General features: G+C 39.2%; 1 protein-coding gene across 2 annotated transcripts; it reads right to left on the bottom strand.

The window, feature by feature from the left end:
• Positions 1–222: 222 nt before the first annotated feature.
• On the bottom strand, positions 223–8,521 carry LOC9271988 (protein MEI2-like 4). 2 transcript variants are annotated; one of them, NM_001404914.1, is made up of 15 exons: positions 7,950–8,521; positions 7,278–7,380; positions 6,988–7,033; positions 6,126–6,446; positions 5,217–5,635; positions 4,973–5,131; positions 4,721–4,837; positions 4,506–4,654; positions 3,810–3,907; positions 3,278–3,730; positions 2,321–2,975; positions 2,138–2,222; positions 1,972–2,040; positions 1,545–1,724; positions 223–1,032 (listed from the first exon to the last, which is right to left on the bottom strand). In NM_001404914.1, the coding sequence occupies exons 2-15, from the start codon at positions 7,377–7,379 to the stop codon at positions 880–882; spliced, it is 3,006 nt and encodes a 1,001-aa protein (NP_001391843.1). In that variant the 5' UTR covers position 7,380; positions 7,950–8,521; the 3' UTR covers positions 223–879. The 2 variants fall into 2 exon arrangements, with proteins under 2 accessions (NP_001391843.1, XP_066163164.1); XM_066307067.1 differs by having other exon boundaries at positions 246–1,032; positions 8,267–8,516.
• Positions 8,522–18,363: the final 9,842 nt, after the last annotated feature.

Here is an 18,363-nt window from a genome sequence, read left to right as displayed (position 1 = left end):
AGATTCATTGGACTAGGATATACACATCAGTCCCAAATTGTTATATTTTAGGATGGAGGTACTAGTATACTTCATAAGTTAAGATTTTTGTTTGAACATTGGCCGTCTGCTACATGTCGCAATGCAGCCATTGGCATGTATTTGCGTAACATCAAATGCTTAGATTCAGATGTAATACGACCAAACGAGGACAGCAATCTCACGAGTTAGAGAGACAATTCGTTTGGTGCAAGGGGCCGCAGGCATACAACAGAGGGCACACAAACTATATAGAGATGTTGATTTACATATGAAGGTCGATAGATACGGTCAAAGTTCCCTGAAGACAAAATCGGAACTCCTCTGCACACAACTTAAAAGAGGAGACCTCAACTCAAAATGGAACATAGATGAAGACGCCAGAAAAGGTTCCAAAAGAAAATGCAGGGAAAGACTTCCTCTCCACACCACCACTAAAAACTCATGTAAATTGTCTCCTTGCTCTCCTCTCTTTCTCTCTCTCCCCTCAGCACAGTTACTGGAAACTGCTATACAACATGGGGTTAATACATTCTTAAAAAGTGACCAAAATCTGGAAGCTCTCGCTGCGCCTTTCACCTTTCTCGGCCTTCAGGTTAATATGATAATGGTAGGTTCAGGGGAAACTGGAAGCACCCTCTCTGTCTCTCTATCCATGTTTCCATCAGGGACAAAATGTTGCAGCAATCTAGCCAAGTCTTCGGTAACCCGCATTCATGGAAGTTAATAAATACAGATTGGGGGTCATACCAAAAAAACCAAAGTTGGGGGAAAAAGGGCGGAAAACTGGGAAATGGAAACCGCGTCGCAAAAGTTATGATTTGGGATTTGGGGGTTAGTGATCCAGAGCAGTTGTGTTACTCAGTCCTTGGCAGGCCCTGTAGTATCAACTCCATTGGTAGAAGTGTCACAATTAACCGAGGTGATTGAGATGTCCTGGTGGCTTTCTTCGCCAGAGGAAGCTCGCGATCTCCCTGACCTGGCTCGGATGTTTGTACCCATAGGGAATGGTTCCTAATGGACAACAAAAGGACAAAAGGTGTTAATCATATAGTTAAAGGAATAGCAATCTGCATGGAACAATAAACCTTTCAGAGCTAACATAAAAGGTTCTGAAAGACCAAACAAGAATGACTAGTGATTATGGAGCAAACTCAGTGCCATTAGGAGAGAATAATAAGTAACAGATACTATTATCTTCTAGTTCCCAAAGAAATGAGAAGGAATGGTGCTTGCAACTGTAATATATAGGAAAGAGACCATGACATGGCATGCAAAAGAAAAAAGAGAGTGAGAAGGAACCCACAATGTGGCATGAAATTTGGAACTGCAGAACAGAAACAACCACAAAATATAGGTCTATTTGTGATAAAATACATTCAAATACAGCAGAAAAGGCCTGCTAACAAAAAAGAACTTGCCATAAAACAGCAAACTGTGTCCAAGTGTCATCTGCTGCTTTAACTCCATTTATCAACGAGAGAGAGAGAGAGAGAGAGAGAGAGAGAGAGAGAGAAAGATCATACCTGATCTCCTGCATTAGGACCATCCGAATGGAATAGTATGGGGCGGCAGCGCTTGTCCTCATTCATCAAACTGGAGTTCTGGAAGTGAGCAATAAGAGCTGATTTCCCTTGGATTCTAGCATAAGCAAGTGATGCCACTTTCTCACTGTTAAACTTTTCCCACTTCTTGCCATTGAACGTCTGCAAAAAAGGGATGAGGGCACAATATTGATTTATTTCAAATTGGATAATGTACAATGTCCAAAGTTGACAAGCCGCATGCAGAACGTAAGCTATTGCCTTCATGCGACTAGCACTTGATAATGGTTTCTCTTGGCTGAGCTGGCTGCAGGAGCAAGCCACTGGCATTGCTGCTTCGGGCAGCAGCTGGCTGTGATGCAGTTGCAGCCAGCTCAGCTGGGCAGGCCCTATAGATAGTATCTCTCACCTGATAAAATGGAATGATATGCTGAGGATTGGTCATATTGATGAAAGCATAGCCTACATTGCACTTGTTCTGAAAAGTAGGACACATCCCATTCAGTAATTCGATTAGGCAAGACTATCTGAACAAATATGATGTATTAGTTGCATACTAAATAAATCTAGATCACCTTGAAGTCAATTGGTAGGTAAATAAAATCATAAGTCCCTTTATGATTTTCATCAATAGCAGCTAGAAGCATCTTTGAGGTGTACCTGGAATCCCAAGTCAATTAGAAATACATGAAAATGACAGAAAAGAAGGCAAAGGCAAGAAAAAAAAATGAACCTAAATTAACAGTTGTTACACATACTTGTTTGGGATATTCTTTATCATCAGCGTAGTCCGGGAGTCATCACCACGAACAATGCGGTCAACATCAAGCTCATATTGCTTTTTATTATCAGACTGATTACCATTTGAATCATTTCTTCGGCTCCTCATCCGTTCACCAGGTGAATCAAAGGATGGAAGGGGAACCATAGGATTCCTTCCATGGAACATCGAACCTCTCTGCTGAGGAGATGGACCACCAATCTGTGCAGGAGACACAGTTGGGTCCATGCAATTCCCTCCAGTTTGAGGGTATATGTTATTAAGCTCCATCGAGTGAAGCTGAGGACTACCAGGAAATCCCATGCTTCCCACACTACCAGGATGGAAATTTGGTGCTTCTGTCAATTCCCCTGCATAGCCATGCCGCCTATCCCAAAGTGATGGGTTGATCGCTGGTGCCGATCCTACATGGAGATGGTGCATGGGAAGCACATTGTCAATCATGTGCGACGATGGTGCTCTTGGAACTCCATGCATTTGTGCAGGGGAGCGAGATGGAACATTGTTTACAAATGATCCAGGGCTTGGCCATAGAACAGGAGAATTTGGGTGATGATGGAAGTTACTTGAATTATTCCACATTAACTGGTGACCACGGACAGAAGAACTTCCACTTCTTGAAAATCCAAGAGCTGCAAGTGAAAAAAAAAATACACATTCAAGGAATGATTAGATAACATATAAGGCTTGTAGATTGATCCAGATGTAATTTCTTTCATCCAAACATTACACAACTTTCATTGGTTTGAGAAACGAAATGTGTTTGGTCGATCACCACCTCATCCCACAAAAGCATGTAATTATAGAAAACGAGGAATTCATCCCACCAAAATCATGGCATGACCCATGATGGAACCAACATATCCTAGGATAGTTCAGTTCCTCTTAACATAACAGATTTTTCAAACAAAGGAGATTAGGATATACAAATTACCTCCTTCCGCACGATCAAATGAATGTCCATTGAGGTTGCCGGAACCCACTTTATGGAGATGTCTGTTGTCCACAGCTTCAGCTGTCCTCGAGTTGGTTCCATTGACAACTTGTGCCATGCTGTTTAAGTTGTAAGGGACACCATTGTTCACTCCATTGTGGACTTCAGGCAGAGAATGAGGATGAAGAGCACTCATGCCCTGAAAACTATAGTTCATATGCCCATTCATCCGACCTAGAGATTGGCTGATCTCACCAAGGGCAGCCTGGTTACTATGAGTTGCACCGGATGAAATTCCAATTGGAGTGGACAAACTTTGTGGTATGGTAGAAGATAGGCCTGGAAAAGATGTTTCTCTGAACTGGCTTATTGATGTCTGAAGTCCAGAATGCATACCCTGGATACTTCCATTTTCATGACCAGTTGAAGTTATTGTTGCCAAATTAGTAGAACCTTGCAATATAACCATCCGTGTCAGAAAATGCACCTATCAGCAAAACATACATTGAGATGAAAAAGGAAAACAGCATACCAAACGAAGCAATTGGAGGGCTACTTGTGCTTGGACTCCCCAGTTTGCATACACCAAACTCTTCCTGACACAATTCTGAAGACATATGCTGCGACAAGCTGTGATAGAGAGCATTGAAATCAGTCAAAGCAATAGCTACAATTAAAATACTCAGAGAAATGCCATTCTACCAACATGTTTGACATTTTTTTCGTTTATTCAATATGCTGCATTCAACTAAACTATTCCTGCACAGCTCAGCATGAACATTATGTGGATAAGAAACTCAAACATAAAAGAAGATACACTATGCATTCAAAATATATACTCTATACTCTACCACTGCCACCACCCACCACCCACCACCACTGCTATGTGAGTCCCCCAAACAGTGAGGTAGGTGGACTTTTGTCCCTTTCCTAACCTCAAGCCGTCTAACAGGGAAAACAAATTGGAGGTGAAAATGACGACAAAAAATATGACCCTAAGATTTACATTGAGGATAGTTTTATATTAATTTTTGAGGCTTTAGAGTGTGCAGTGTGGTTCTCTAATAATTAATTCCCATTGCAATGTATGGGCATTCAGCTAGTATGTCAAAAATGTTAAAATGGTGAATATGTATGTTATAAAAGTGATGAAGAAAGTAGTAGTAAGAACTAAAAAGAAAACAGCAAACAGAGTATTATCACTGTTGACAAGACCCAAATGACTTACCGCCTAGCAGCACCCAGACGGCTGGTCTCCAATTTGATTTTCTTGCCTGCAATATCATTCCTGTTTAATGCACGAAGTGCAGCTTCAGCTGCTCTGACATCATAAAATTCTATTATTTTGTGATGACCCTTCTGTGGAGTGTCACGAATCTGCAAATAGAACTAGTGAGTCATACTTTCTAGCTATAATAGTAGTCAGCAAATGAAATATCGTACCTCCTTTATTTCACCATAGTCACCAAAGATCTTATGTAGATCATCATTTGTTAAAGATAGGTCAACGTTAAAAAGTACAATAGTTCCCTGGTTAATATCTTTCTCCGAAGGATTGTCCTGTGGGGAAAGAAAAGCAAATGTGCTCAATTTTAGTGAATATCTAGAATAATAACATTCTAAGCACAAGAACAGGCAACAGAAAATGCAGATAAGCATTTTCAGTTAAGTGGCAATTGATGATTTGATGGTTACCTTCGGAATGGAATAATGTATGTCAAGTTTCCTACGCCTCAGTGCCTTGTTTTGAAGCTCCATCTTGGCATTCAGCGCTGACCTTATATCATAGTAAGATATCATCACAAAACCACGATGTTTACAGGCAGTATAAAGGGCACGGATATCTCCGAAATGCTGCATAGAAGAACAGATGGCTTCTCAGATGTCAAATCTGTTGTAACAGAAGAGTGATTCAAAGAAGAAGAAATAAGTAACTAACCTCAAATAGGAGCTTCAATTCAGAGTCCTCAACATTACTATTAATGTTTCGAACAAAAAGAGTTCTCGAAGGCTGTTCCCGGTATAGATGTTCACCATTCAACACACCATTTAACAAACCAATTCCATCATTAGCACTGCCATTAAATTCTTGCAGTTTTTTATTTTCATCAGTTTCGAGTTCCATCCCGCCTCCAGTGTAGAATATATCATCATCAGCATCATCCCGGTTGTTAGCGTTGGTTGGATACCCAACTTCATCAACAACACCTGATAACAGGTCATCATCATCAGGAAGAAGATTTCCAATTATTTGGGCCTCAATTTCCTCGGTCAACTCAAAGGGCTCATCATCAACATGGTTTAGGTCAACCTTTTCAATTGACTGACCGACAAGACCATTCTTGGATGTTAATCTCACTGCACAGGTTACAAATAAAATCAGACAGTGGTCAATGATTGGAAATTGGAGATAACATATTACAATAGAATAAAGGTTGAACCAGAGTGCAGACTTTTTTTTGGCAAAAGAATGTACAAGAATAACAGACGGACTACGATACCAAACTAAAGTGGATTGATTCTTTTAGCCACTAGAAAGAAACAGGAGATAAAGGAGGCAAGATTCTTATGGAAAAAGGGGAAGGGAATGAAAGTCATTTCATTTTACTACCCTTTCATTTCAGTTGTATTTTTTGTTTTACTTTTGTACATTTCTATTCATTCATGAGAAGCATTAAGTATAGAATGTAAGATCGTAAGGAAGCGTTGTAGTTGCCAATACATATGTCATGTGATGGTATATTTCAGCACATTTACTATCAATGGAATGGAAATTTCTCGAGTCTGTGTTTCATAGAATCAAGCATTTTGATGAAGCAAATGCAAATGATAAAGAAAAACCACTCACATTTCTTGTCAAAAATATCTGATACAGAGCTTGAGAAAAGCCCATTCTCGTTATAGGCACCATTCGGATTAATCCTCCCATCAGAAAATAAAGCTGCCGACTTCAAAGATGAATCAGTTTGGCGGCCAGTTTCTTGATCAGGTCTCCAAGGAGATGGTGGCAAGTTAGCATGCCTCTCTTGACCGAATAGCTTGTGCTCAAGGCTAAATGCAGCTCCCTGGTCTCTTAGTTTATATGGTTGTAGAAGTTCTAGTCGACCAGCCATCCTTGTCCCAATAGGTTGAGGTTTTTCAATTGGTGAAGATGCAACAGACTTGCTTCCTGTCAATATTGGAAACCCACCTAGTTATGAGAAAATATCATGGGAAACCCACATATTTATGAACCATCACATTATCAAAGACTCAAAGAGTAGTACAATAGAACAAAGAAAGTAACCATAACAAGAAAAAACACAACAACCAATTGCATATATAAGAAGAACATGCATGTTTATTTATTTATTTATTTATTTATTGCAAATTAATCTAACATAAATAGAGGGGAAAATACTTAAAACCAATGTTCACCAAGGCACTAATCAGGTGGCAAGGCCAGCACCTAGTGTTAACTCAATTTAGGCAGGCTAGATGGCTGTCAAGGCCAGGTAAACCTTTCAAAGAAAGCCCTCCTATAGATGGTTTGTAATTCATGCAGAAAAAAGAGCCAATAGATGTCCCCAAAGTTTTGCTATCCATGCATAAAGAAACGACTAAGTACATGCCCCCAACAGCGTGAAAATTTAAAGCTGCAACCGCAAGGCATACTAATAGACAAATGTAGAACAAAACCCAGTATAAGTTAAATCAAACTCAGCACTAACCCATGTGATGAGGTAATGACTCCTGCTTCCAAAATCCAACTTGCCTCTGCAAAGATAGAAGAAGAGATGAACATGGTGAGAGAAAAATTAGTACAAATTATAGATATTCATCATAATGAATATATAAACATGGTGAGAATAATTGGTAAAGATTTGTAGATATGAATCATAACCAGGTCACCAGGAAAGGCTAAACAAATAAAATTTCCAGACAGATCACCATTAGCCATCACATAGAAAAGACTTCCAGAAGGAAGATTTGGACCAAAATTATCGCAATTATGGAGTACCTCTGTGGGGAGACGAAGCTCCTCCGAGAAGGAGGATGCAGCCAAGGTGGGGTGGCTGTACTGGGACATGTGATGCCTCTGATCCATGACCTGAGATGGCATCCTGCAAGCGCATAGCCATGGAGCTAGTTAGACAAGGTACCAGTCGACACATCTGGCAACTAGATTCCACCGGATCAAAGTAGAAATGGCGAAATTTTGCTAAAATCATGTGGTTCTGTGGAAAAAAAACATGGCTAACCATGTCAATTCAGCACATAAAAATTTGGATTCCACAGCTTCCAAGCCAGGAAGCAAAAGAAATGTGAAGAATTTTGCGTTCGTAAGCTCCCAAGATGAAAATTTTCGAACAAGAGCCGCCAGATTTGACAAATCCGAGGGAAAAACCCCCCCACAGACTTGAGCACGAAATGTTTAATTTCCCGATAAAACAGCGCAGAAGATGTGGAATTTAATGCGCCTCGGGCTCCCAAAGCTCCAAGCAAGCAAGTATCTTGTGATCAAAGAAACCCCACCAAAAATTAAACAGAAATTCCGAGGTGCCCAGGCCAAGTTAACCCCCACCGAAATTTGAAGCTCAGATCACAGCAAAAGCTCAAAATTCCCCAACAATTCAAACACCTCCGACCAAAGCTAGGCACAAAAAACAGCACAAAACGAGCAAGGCCTCACCAGATCGGCGCGTGCGGGTCACCTCCCTCTTCAAAACCAAAATCCCCGCACGAATTCGAGAGCGGCGGCACCACCACGCGGACCAGCTGCCCCCATGCCCCCCCCCTTCCCCGAGCTGGAATGGACTACGGCCGGATCACCTCTCCCCCCTCAATGCGACGACGACGACGACGAACGCCGCCGGCAAGGAGGACCAACCCCCCGACGCGGCGGGGCGGAGGTGGGGAGAGAGAGAGAGAGAGAGAGACCTCGAGAGCGAAAGAGAACGAACAAAAAAAATTGGGGGTGGGAGAAAGCTACTCCAGCAACGCCCCTACCTAACCCTAGAGGGACGCAACAACAACAGCAGCAGCAGCAGCGACGACGTGCCCCCTCTTCCGGCCGCCGCTCCCCATTCCCCGCCCTCCCCCTCCTCCTCCTCTAGATGCTCGCCGGAACCTGGCCGCTCCGGCGAAGGGCTCCCCTCCCCTCCCCTCCCCCAGGCGAGGCGGTGGGGGCGGTGAGACGAAAGCGAAGGAAGAGGGCGAGAGGGGGGCGATGTGGGCCAAAGCTGAAGCTCCTACACCTAGCCAGCAGCGCGCGGCGCGGCGGCCCGCCTATATACGCGGCCCACCCCCCGCACCCGGTGACCGCCACCGCGGAGCACGGGACCGGGTGGGGGGGGGGCGCACCCGCGCCCACCCTACCCACGGTCGCTGACGCGTGGGACCCACCGCGCCGGGGCGTGGGGCCCACCCTGTCAGTGACGGGTCAGCTGGCGCGACGGGCGGGAGGTTGGGGGAGTTAAATTTGGGTGGTGGGAGTTCGCAGGGGAGAGGGAAATTTTTGGTTACGACAGAGCAGAGGGGGTTGCTTGCGCCGGGTATTTAGATGGTTCTCTTTGGATTAGGGATTAGGATCAGGATTAACATAACATTAATAATAATACTATTACTCCGTTATGCAGTGTTTGTAAGTAATGAGGATGAGGATTAAGTAAGGGCACGCAGAATGAGAGAGCTATTAATATATAAATAATTGAGTTTAAATCATTAAAAATTTTCAAAAGTAGATCCTCCGTATGAAACACACCATTTAGCGATTTAAAAATCGTGCTAATGAAAACCGAAGTAAAATCTGCATCTTAATTAAAAAAAGAGACATGGCCCAATTTAAGATAGATGAAGATTGAGTAAGGGAATATAAAGTCATTAGCGTATGATTAATTGAGTTTTTGATTATTACAAAATTGAATAATGGATTTATTTGATATCTTTAAGCTACTTATATAGAAAGTTTTCGCACGGAACATATCGTTTAGCAGTTTGAAAAACGCGCTAACGAAAACTGAAGTAGAATGTGCATCTTATAACTAGAAAATTAGAAAGAATGGTCTAAGCTGCTCTTAATTTTAATTGTTGCCTGTTTTGACAGAGGTTAATTTATTGATATAGTTATTTTGCCCCCTTTTTTTCTCAAAGTAGTCCATCTGACAGTAAGCAGGGAAGGTCCTTTTCAATTTCTTGTTTGCTCCGATTGGTTGTGATTTTCTCTAGTCTTGACCCATATACTTAAGTACTTTTGGGGTAGTACTCCTACTGGTTAATCTAAACTAAGCCTTGTCAATTCGTTTTCATTGGATGGGGTTTGCAAGTTGATTTCAAAATAAGTTTAATTAAGGCGAGTACACCATTTTTTTTATGTTTGTGTTTAAGATTGATCGCTGGCCTTGGATTTTGTACTACCGACAGCTCAAACTAAGAAAAAGATGCAAACGTTGCTTCTTTCTCTCTCCTTTTTCCTTTTTCTTCTTGTTGGGCCGTAATAAATTATGTTGCTAACTATAGCAGAGATTAAATTACTGAAAACGGTGTATTTGACCATGATAAAATTACGTTCTGAGAGCGATGTATTTGACCATATGGTGTGTCTTTTAGCTCTTGTTTAGTTGCAAACTTTTTCTTCATACTTCTAACTTTTCAATCACATCAAAACTTTCCTACATACATAAACTTTCAACTTTTCCGTCACATCGTTCCAATTTCAATCAAGCTTCTAATTTTGGCGTGAACTAAACACGCCCTTAGCTAGTGGCTCATGGTTATGCTTTTGCGCACTACTATGAGTTTTGAGTTACATAAGTTTAACCGAGTTAGATGTGGGTTTAGTTCGTAGTCGCACCTGCTTCTTTTGTTAACTAGCTCTAATATGTTGGTAATGTAACGGTTATAGAAATATTCGTGTTTTTAGTGAAAGCATGGCTCCTGTCGAAAAGAGGATTCTTCGCTTCTTTCTCTCATGCAAAACTGTGCATGAGACTTTCATCTCGTATGGAATTACAAACATGAGTTCCATATTTGGTTTAGTGAATGTGGAGATACAACCTTTCTTCTTTCCCTCCTCGGCCTCCGCCTTTGTCCGATTGAGATAGATGCCCATCATGCCCTTTTCTTAGATACTGATTTCACTTTTGCTCAGTTTCAACACATTGATTACATTAGGCGGTTCGACGAGAAAACGATCAATTTTAGATAATGAGAAAAATAGCCTTTTATGCGATTATAAGCAGCAAACACTAACAATATTGTTATACAAACAATGCGTAGGCTGGCCTATTTCCCTCAAATTGCTCAAGTTACAAATTTTAATCGGAAATAGTCCTATAAATTCTAGTAGTTTATTTTTAGGCAGACAACATATGTTTGGTGGAGCACGTTTTGTCAAAGTCATAGCTAAAGATAGATATGTGCAGCATTGATCACCTCAAATACAAATTACTGATACTAGCTACTACTTCTTGGTGCACAAGTTTTGTGACTTCTGCAAGGTATTCCAAAATGAGCATGAAGTATAGTAAAAGAGCTGCTTACCAGTGATTTCTACCAACTTTCTAAAAACTGTAATGCATATGCTTCCAAGTTCATGCAGCACCATGGCCACATTGGTCACCACCAAAGCCATGCATGTTAGTTCTCTATTCCTTTATTTTTTTTTTCAAACTGAACTGTACAAGACGGTGCGAGATTTCATATTGATATAGCAAAAAAAAAAAAACAAAATCATAGCTATAGGAGTCCATGACTAGGAAAAAAAAACTACAAACCACACCACGCGCCTACAAGATCCAACTTTTGTGAGAACCAAAAGAAGTATAACATCCCAACTCTACTCATTTATATCCATGCCTTTAGGTTGGAGAGGGGGAGGGAGAGCACAACCCACTGTTCCTTTATTTGCCACCTTTGATTTCATACTAACAAAAAATAATAAATTCAACCATTGTTGATGTCAAAAGTATCTGGTACCATTATAGTTCAGATAAGTTAGTCAGCATGTGCATTATTTTTTCATGGCCTGTGTGTTTGCTAAATCCAAGTCGATGTGAGACATGGAAAATGTTTGGACCTTAAGACAAAATGGTACCCACTTCATCCATCTATAAATGTAATATCATCCAAACTTTTTTTTGGAATAGCGACAAAGGAAGGATAAGGAGAAAAAATTCTAAGCGGACAGCCTAGAAACCTAAGCCAAGTCAATCCCCAAGCGTGAGTTTATATGACCTAGGCAGGTGTATTTCTATTATTGTCTTCTCCTATCACATTTTGTAAGGACTATTGCCACGATACCTCAAGTGCGATGGAGTAATATATTAAGATTGTAAGATGACCTCAAGGGCAAAGGAGAACGATTTAATGATGACAATCATGACCATTGGATCTAGATAGAGGAAGAATACAGCTTGTACTATATACTTTTGTGTTTCGACAAATACAGCTAAAATCATGTCAACGTACATGCTAGTGCTTTGTATTTCAATAGATTAGAGCTGTCGAAATCGAATCCACTGCTAGATGATATCGGCTCTTGTAGTTTGTTGGGACGTAAGATGGAGAAGAGGGAAGTGGTAGCCCGTATGAGTACGTGGATGAGATGGTATGATGATAGAGTTGGGTAGCTAAGTGGTAATAGAACCACGAGAGGAGAATACGATGGGTAAGATAAAATGCATAGAGAGCATATTTTATTTGTGTATAGTTGTTGACATGTGGACCAAACTTAGGCACTTTTGATGTAAAAAATTGTTTCATGTCACCCATGGGCCAGCCTTGGAGGAGGGGGTGGCTTATTAAGGGCAGTTGTACTACATGCCTAATCATTATCAATACCTCAATGCAAGTAACATGAAGATGCTAGCAAAAATCCATGGGGAATATCAATAGGAGTTCGCCTCCACAAATTATCTAGCCATCCTTTTTAACATGCCTCATCAATTTCATTGAATGAGCGAATTTTCTTTGTGCACTAGGGCCCTACAAAACCATTATCGAAGCCGAACAGAGTCCCTACCCATTGTGGGACCTAATCCTAATCGCCACATGCCTATCTCCTATTGGTCTTCTCCCTCATAGCCCCTCAATGTAATCTAATGCCAATAGGAGATGCACATGTGCCTATAGAAAAAGATATAGAGATGATTGGATGGATCACAATTCACTAGTTCCATATTGAACATTTCAAGGGTAATTTGGAGTGACCGAGTTAGTTCATCTCTACCATTTGTTTATTATGGACTCTAGGCTTTATGTTATTGGAATTATATCAAATTTTAATGAGTTTTCTCTTTCCTCGAATGAAAACATAACCACCCTTACACTCCCTTCATTTTCTACTTAAATACTATCCATTTTTTCTTACATAAAAGGGTTGAAAAATGAATTGCACTAACCTAGACTAGACATATGTTAGGCACTTAAACTATGCTTGAACTAACCTTAAATTCTTTCTTAATTAAAGGTCGAACAATGACATAAAATAAATTATACTTGATAAACATTTGTAAAAACTAAAGATACAAATATTGAAACTTGGTTAAAAATAAAGTAGATCCATATACATTAGAAAAACTACAGCAAAAATGAACTAAACTTACAATTTCAAGGATTAGCAATATGCAACAATTTCAGGCGATTAAAATTATTCCAAGCAGGCCCTGATATTCCACTAGTCTAATTACCCTAGTACTAAATAAATTTAATACAACCATTACATCAAGTGAGTAATCTTCCATAACAATTTAGTCTTTTTATTTTTTATTGGTATGTACAAGATGGATATAAAATAAAATTATTTTAGGAGAGAAGAGGCAGATGATATATACTCCATCCGTTCATAAAAAAAACTCAACCTACAAGGGGATGTGACCCCTCATAGAGTCCTAGGGCCTGTTTAGATCCCCTGGCAAAATTTTACACCCTATCACATCGAATATTTGGACACATGTATGGAGTATTAAATATAAAAAAATAACTAATTACACAGATTGCGTGTAAATTGCGAGACGAATCTTTTAAGCCTAATTGCACCATGATTTAACAATGTGGTGCTACATTAAACATTTGCTAATGACGGATTAATTAGGCTTAATAAATTCATCTCACGGTTTACAGGCGGATTCTGTAATTTGTTTTGTTATTAGTCTACGTTTAATACTTCAAATGTGCGTCCGTATACTTTAAAAACTTTATGCCCAAAGAACTAAACACACTTGAACTAAACACACCCCAAGTGGTTATCATGACAACATCTCAAAAACCAAGCACATCTTTGGCGTCGAATACTTTGAATGGACAAGTGAAAGATAATAAAAGAAAAATTGTAAAACTAGATTCTACTGTAGTAGGAATACTTCTTAGGCCTTATTTGGATCCCAAAAAATTTTGGCCAAAAACATCACATTAAATGTTTAGACACATGCATGTAGCATTAAATGTGGGGAAAAACCAATCGCACAGTTTGCATGTAAATTGCGAGATAAATCTTTTGAGCCTAATTACGCCATGATTTGACAATGTGATGCTACAATAAATATTTGCTAATGACGGATAAATTAGACTTAATAAATTCGTCTCGCAGTTTACGGGCGGAATCTGTAATTTGTTTTGTTATTAATCTATGTTTAATACTTCAAATGTGTGTCCATATATTTCAAAACTTTTACACCCAAAGAACTAAACACACCCTTACCCTGGATTGTAAAAAAAAAAAGCATGGAACCTTTTTGTCAGCAAGAGAGAGGGAAAAAAGAGAGAAGAAGAACTATGAACTTGGGCCTAGTTTAGTTCCCAACTTTTTTTTCAAACTTCTAACTTTTTCATCACATCAAAACTTTACTACACACATAAAATTCTAACTTTTCTGTCACATCGTTCCAATTTCAACCAAACTTCCAATTTTGGCGTAAACTAAATACACCCACTGCTGAGCATATCATATCATGCTGGGCCCTTGGGGGACCATGCAGTGAGCATCAACAATGAAACTAAGGGCTCATTTCTTCTGATGCAAGCCTTTGCAGCAACAAAGAATACTCCTAGTATACAATAAAATACTACTAGTAATACATATAAAAACAATCCTATGCATGAAAAACTGGTACAGGAATCTACTAGCTGTGTCAGGCTGCTGCATAATTTCATTGCCTCCTCCATGGGGCAGCCTTAAATTTCTCTATGCTTTTTTTAACAACAAAGGAAAAGGCATATCTGACAGACTGACGCCTCCCTTCAATCTACCCTGAAACTATTTATTATATGCGTCGTCTAATTATATAAATGCATCTTTATTTATCTCTCTCCTTTTGTCCATGACTGTGTTGCATGGCAATGGCAATTGTATGTCCATGCCCTTTGGCCCCCACATGAACCTATCAGAATAAAGATCAAAGATGCTGCTATCCACAACTTTGGTGCTGGTGTCACACACTGTAACTTGCATGGATTTCTTAGGATTATGCCTATCCATCACTACCGATTGACCAACTGTTGGATTGAAAGGCAAATAATTTTGTAGCTATTTGGAACCAGTTTTTAGGGGTGGGTCGAACGGAAAAGACCGAGACCGAAAAATTCGGTCCTAGGCCGTGAAAGACCGAATTTTGTTCGGTCAATTCGGTTAGTCTTCTCGGTTAACCGAATAGACCGAATTAAAAAAAAGTCTAAATGCAACCTACGATCCACTAAGTTCAATAGGACTAAACTCTAATTTTTCACATCCCTACTTCTTCTAGACACGCAACCTAATAAGAGTTTTATACGTGCTTACGAATTTTTTTGTGATTTTTTATTGAAAATTTCCATTATTTCTTTGCATATATGAAAATGTTGCTGAATTTCAGTCAGGACCGAGACCGAGACCGAATTTGTCGGTCTTGACATTTTTTGTTGAAATTTGGTCTTCACTTTTCAAAGACCGAAATGACAGATACACCGAAGACCGAGACCAAAATTTTCGATCAGACCGAATGCCCACCTCTACCAGTTTTAGGTGTTGCCTGAATGTAAAAGCTGCAGTCTTCCGGTGCCTAAGAGCAAGTATAATAGTGAGCTATAAGCTTACTATAAGCTTAAGTGGAGGAGAGAGGTAGTGAAAAATTAAGGGTGTTGACTCTCATGCAAGAGCTAACTTATCACAAGCTCCAAGACAAATACATTAAATGTATAAGTGAGAGATAGAGACAGGAGAAGAAAATTGTAGCCAACCTTATAGCTAATCAATTTTATATGTTGGTTTTAAGATGGGCTAATAGTAATAAGTTGGCTATATTATTATTCTTGTTCTAACAGCTGTACAAATATGTGTTGGAAACTTAACTCATGTGAAAACTCGTGTAAACCATAATTAAGAAGTCATCTAAATTAAAAAGATTACGCATGTAGATAAGATGATGTTAAACTACCATGTAAAAAAAATCATGTACAAACTCTCGATTCCGTTTATGAGATATTAAAATAACAATTTGTCATGATGATTCGTTCAATTTTTTTTGTTTTTATAGCTTGCAAATGAAGTTGAGTTTGAAAAAAATTACATGGTAGCGTAACATCATCTTGCGTACGTGTGATTATTTTAGTGAATTTAGACGGCTTTTTATCAGGGTTTACATCAAATTTAACCCAAATTAAGATTTCCACCATATATTTACCACCACAACCCCAGCTTGTTTTAGTTCAAAGGTGAGTGAGAAATTAGCCCAAAACTACACAATTGACAGATAAAACAATCCCTAATTATAAAATAAGATAAGATACGACCATTTGCTAGGTTACCGCAAGGTCGTTTTATAAAAGAGTACCATTGATCTTGACTTGCAAATTTCCCTAACGTTTCTTGGACACATGCACATCAACTCCAGCTTGTTTTCCCCGGAAAAAAAAAAGATATATCCAGCTTGCTTAATTATATCGTGTTAGAATGGAGTTAGTTGGGACAAACAAAGGGAGCGAATAAAGGGCAAGGAAAAGGATGCCATGCCTTCCTTGAAAATTCTGTCTCTCCTTTTAAATACTACACCCTCGTGACTTGTGAGGCAATGCGTTGAATACTCAAGTGGTATTCGCATGGTGTTTTCGCTGCTACCGACCGACTTTAAACTCGTACACAGTATTGTACGCTTCATTCAGATAGCGTGTGCAACTAAGCATTACTGTACTATAATTAATATAATAAGGAAAATGTCTATATCACCCTTAGGGCCTTTTCAATCGTAGGAATGAAAAAAACAGAGAAATAGAAAAAACGTAGGCCCTGTTCGTTTCTCCTACTAGGAGAGGATAAAATTTTGGATTATCGTGGCACGCTTTTCAAACTGCTAAACGATGTGTTTCGTGTGAAAACTTTCTATATGAAAGTTATTTTAAAATATCAGATTAATCCATTTTTAAAGTTTGTAATAATTAAAACTAATCACATGTTATTACTATATCATTTTGTGTGAATCATTTAATCTTCATCTTCATCTTCAGGAGATTCAAACACCACCTACTGGAGAATTCTAATAGTAATGCAAGTACAAAATAGAGGATTGCAAAACGCAAGGAAAACACAGGAATGACCGTTTGATTGAACCGCAGGAAAAATGTAGGAATCGGATGAGAGAGATAGACTCAAAGAAAAGTTTCCAAGAGGTTGGAGCTCTTGCTATATTTCCTCCAAAATCTCTATACGATTATCCATTCCATAAGAATTTAAAAGGATAGGATATGATTTTTAAAGGGTTTCATAGGAAATTTTCCTATAGGATTGGAATCCTCCAAAATTCCTATGTTTTTCCTCCAAATCAAAGGAGCCCTAAAATTTGATTGGAAGTTCATGCAACATCCTGGGCCCCTTCGGATCGCAAGAATGAAAAAAAAACGAAGGAATAAGAAAAACACATAATACTAATAAGAATAGAAGTGTAAAACAGAGTATTGCAAAACACAAGAATGACCGTTTGATTGGATCTTAGTAAAAACACATGAATCGGATAAGAGAGATAGTCTCAAAAAAAAATTCCAAGAGTTTTGAGCTCTTGCTAAGACACCATTTGATTCAAAGGAAATTCATAGGAATTTTAGAGGATTAATTCCTGTAGGATTTTTTCCTATATAGCCCTTTGAATTAAAGAAATGAATACTATGGAATGCCTAATGCCATACAAGTTTTGGAGGAAAACTAACATGAGGTTCTACCTCATGAAAACTTTCCTTTTAAGTCTTTATCTCTTCTCTAATTCCTGTGGTTTTCCTACGGTCCAATCAAATGGCCATTCTTGTGTTTTTCTTGTGCTTTGCAATCCTCTGTTTTTGTTGACAGTCGTTATAGACCAATTTCGACCGTGGATACTTCCAAAAATAATGGAGAACCAGTAATGCTTGCATGCATATTTATTTAGAAATAATCTAGTTCCACTTGTACTTGGCAAAGCCATTTGTTTATAGGAGATCACTATATAAATGGAGTAGAAATGATGAAACATAATCGTTCAACCAATCAGAGGTCAACATGTGGCGTACATATGGATGGATAGGCCCACAAATCCATTGAAACACCTGCAAATGGACCTAACCACTATGCCACTGGGCCGAGGATCCATCTAAAGATATTCTGGAGGAATCACTGGGCTAGGGAGGCCTGCCAGGGGTCGGTCGACCCAGCACCAGCTCCGCTGGCCCAAGCCCAAGCTAAGGTAGGTGGTAACCGCCTTCCAATAACGGTTACTACTGGTATTGGCTCTCCCAACTGTCATAAACAGCTATAAAAGGACCTTATCTACTTTACTTTTAGACACACCAAGAAGGAATCAAGTGAAGAAGCTCTTTAGTTTACATATTTTGCTCTAGTGCTAGTAGAGTTAGAATTAGAATAGTCTTCCTTAGTTCTTCAAGTCTTTTGGAGAATTTGAGTATGGTTCTAGTAACTCTTCCCTCTCTTATAAGACTTTATTCATTAATGAAATATTCTTCTTTATATAGTTTTGGTCCTTTACTTTATTTGCATAATTATTCGAGTACCAACTTTAGTTTATACTTCACTCGTATGAATTGTGTGGCTAGCTTACCAGAGATATGCAATGATATTGGCTTAGTGTTCATTTATGTGGTTGCTCGATATC

This window comes from Oryza sativa, chromosome 2, assembly GCF_034140825.1.
Source record: "Oryza sativa Japonica Group chromosome 2, ASM3414082v1".
In the NCBI taxonomy this organism is placed as follows: domain Eukaryota; kingdom Viridiplantae; phylum Streptophyta; class Magnoliopsida; order Poales; family Poaceae; genus Oryza; species Oryza sativa.
This window is presented reverse-complemented; position numbering and strand designations above follow the sequence as displayed.

What these genes read in the sequence shown, in the direction of transcription:
- LOC9271988 (NM_001404914.1), bottom strand. Translation starts at nt 7,379, where the DNA reads ATGCCATCTCAGGTCATGGATCAGAGGCATCACATGTCCCAGTACAGC. An exon ending in GTCATTACCTCATCACATGG is followed by an intron (nt 6,447 to 6,987) that starts GTTAGTGCTGAG and finishes CAATATTGACAG; the next exon opens with GAAGCAAGTCTGTTGCATCT. An exon ending in GTCCTAATGCAGGAGATCAG is followed by an intron (nt 1,033 to 1,544) that starts GTATGATCTTTC and finishes GTTGTCCATTAG; the next exon opens with GAACCATTCCCTATGGGTAC.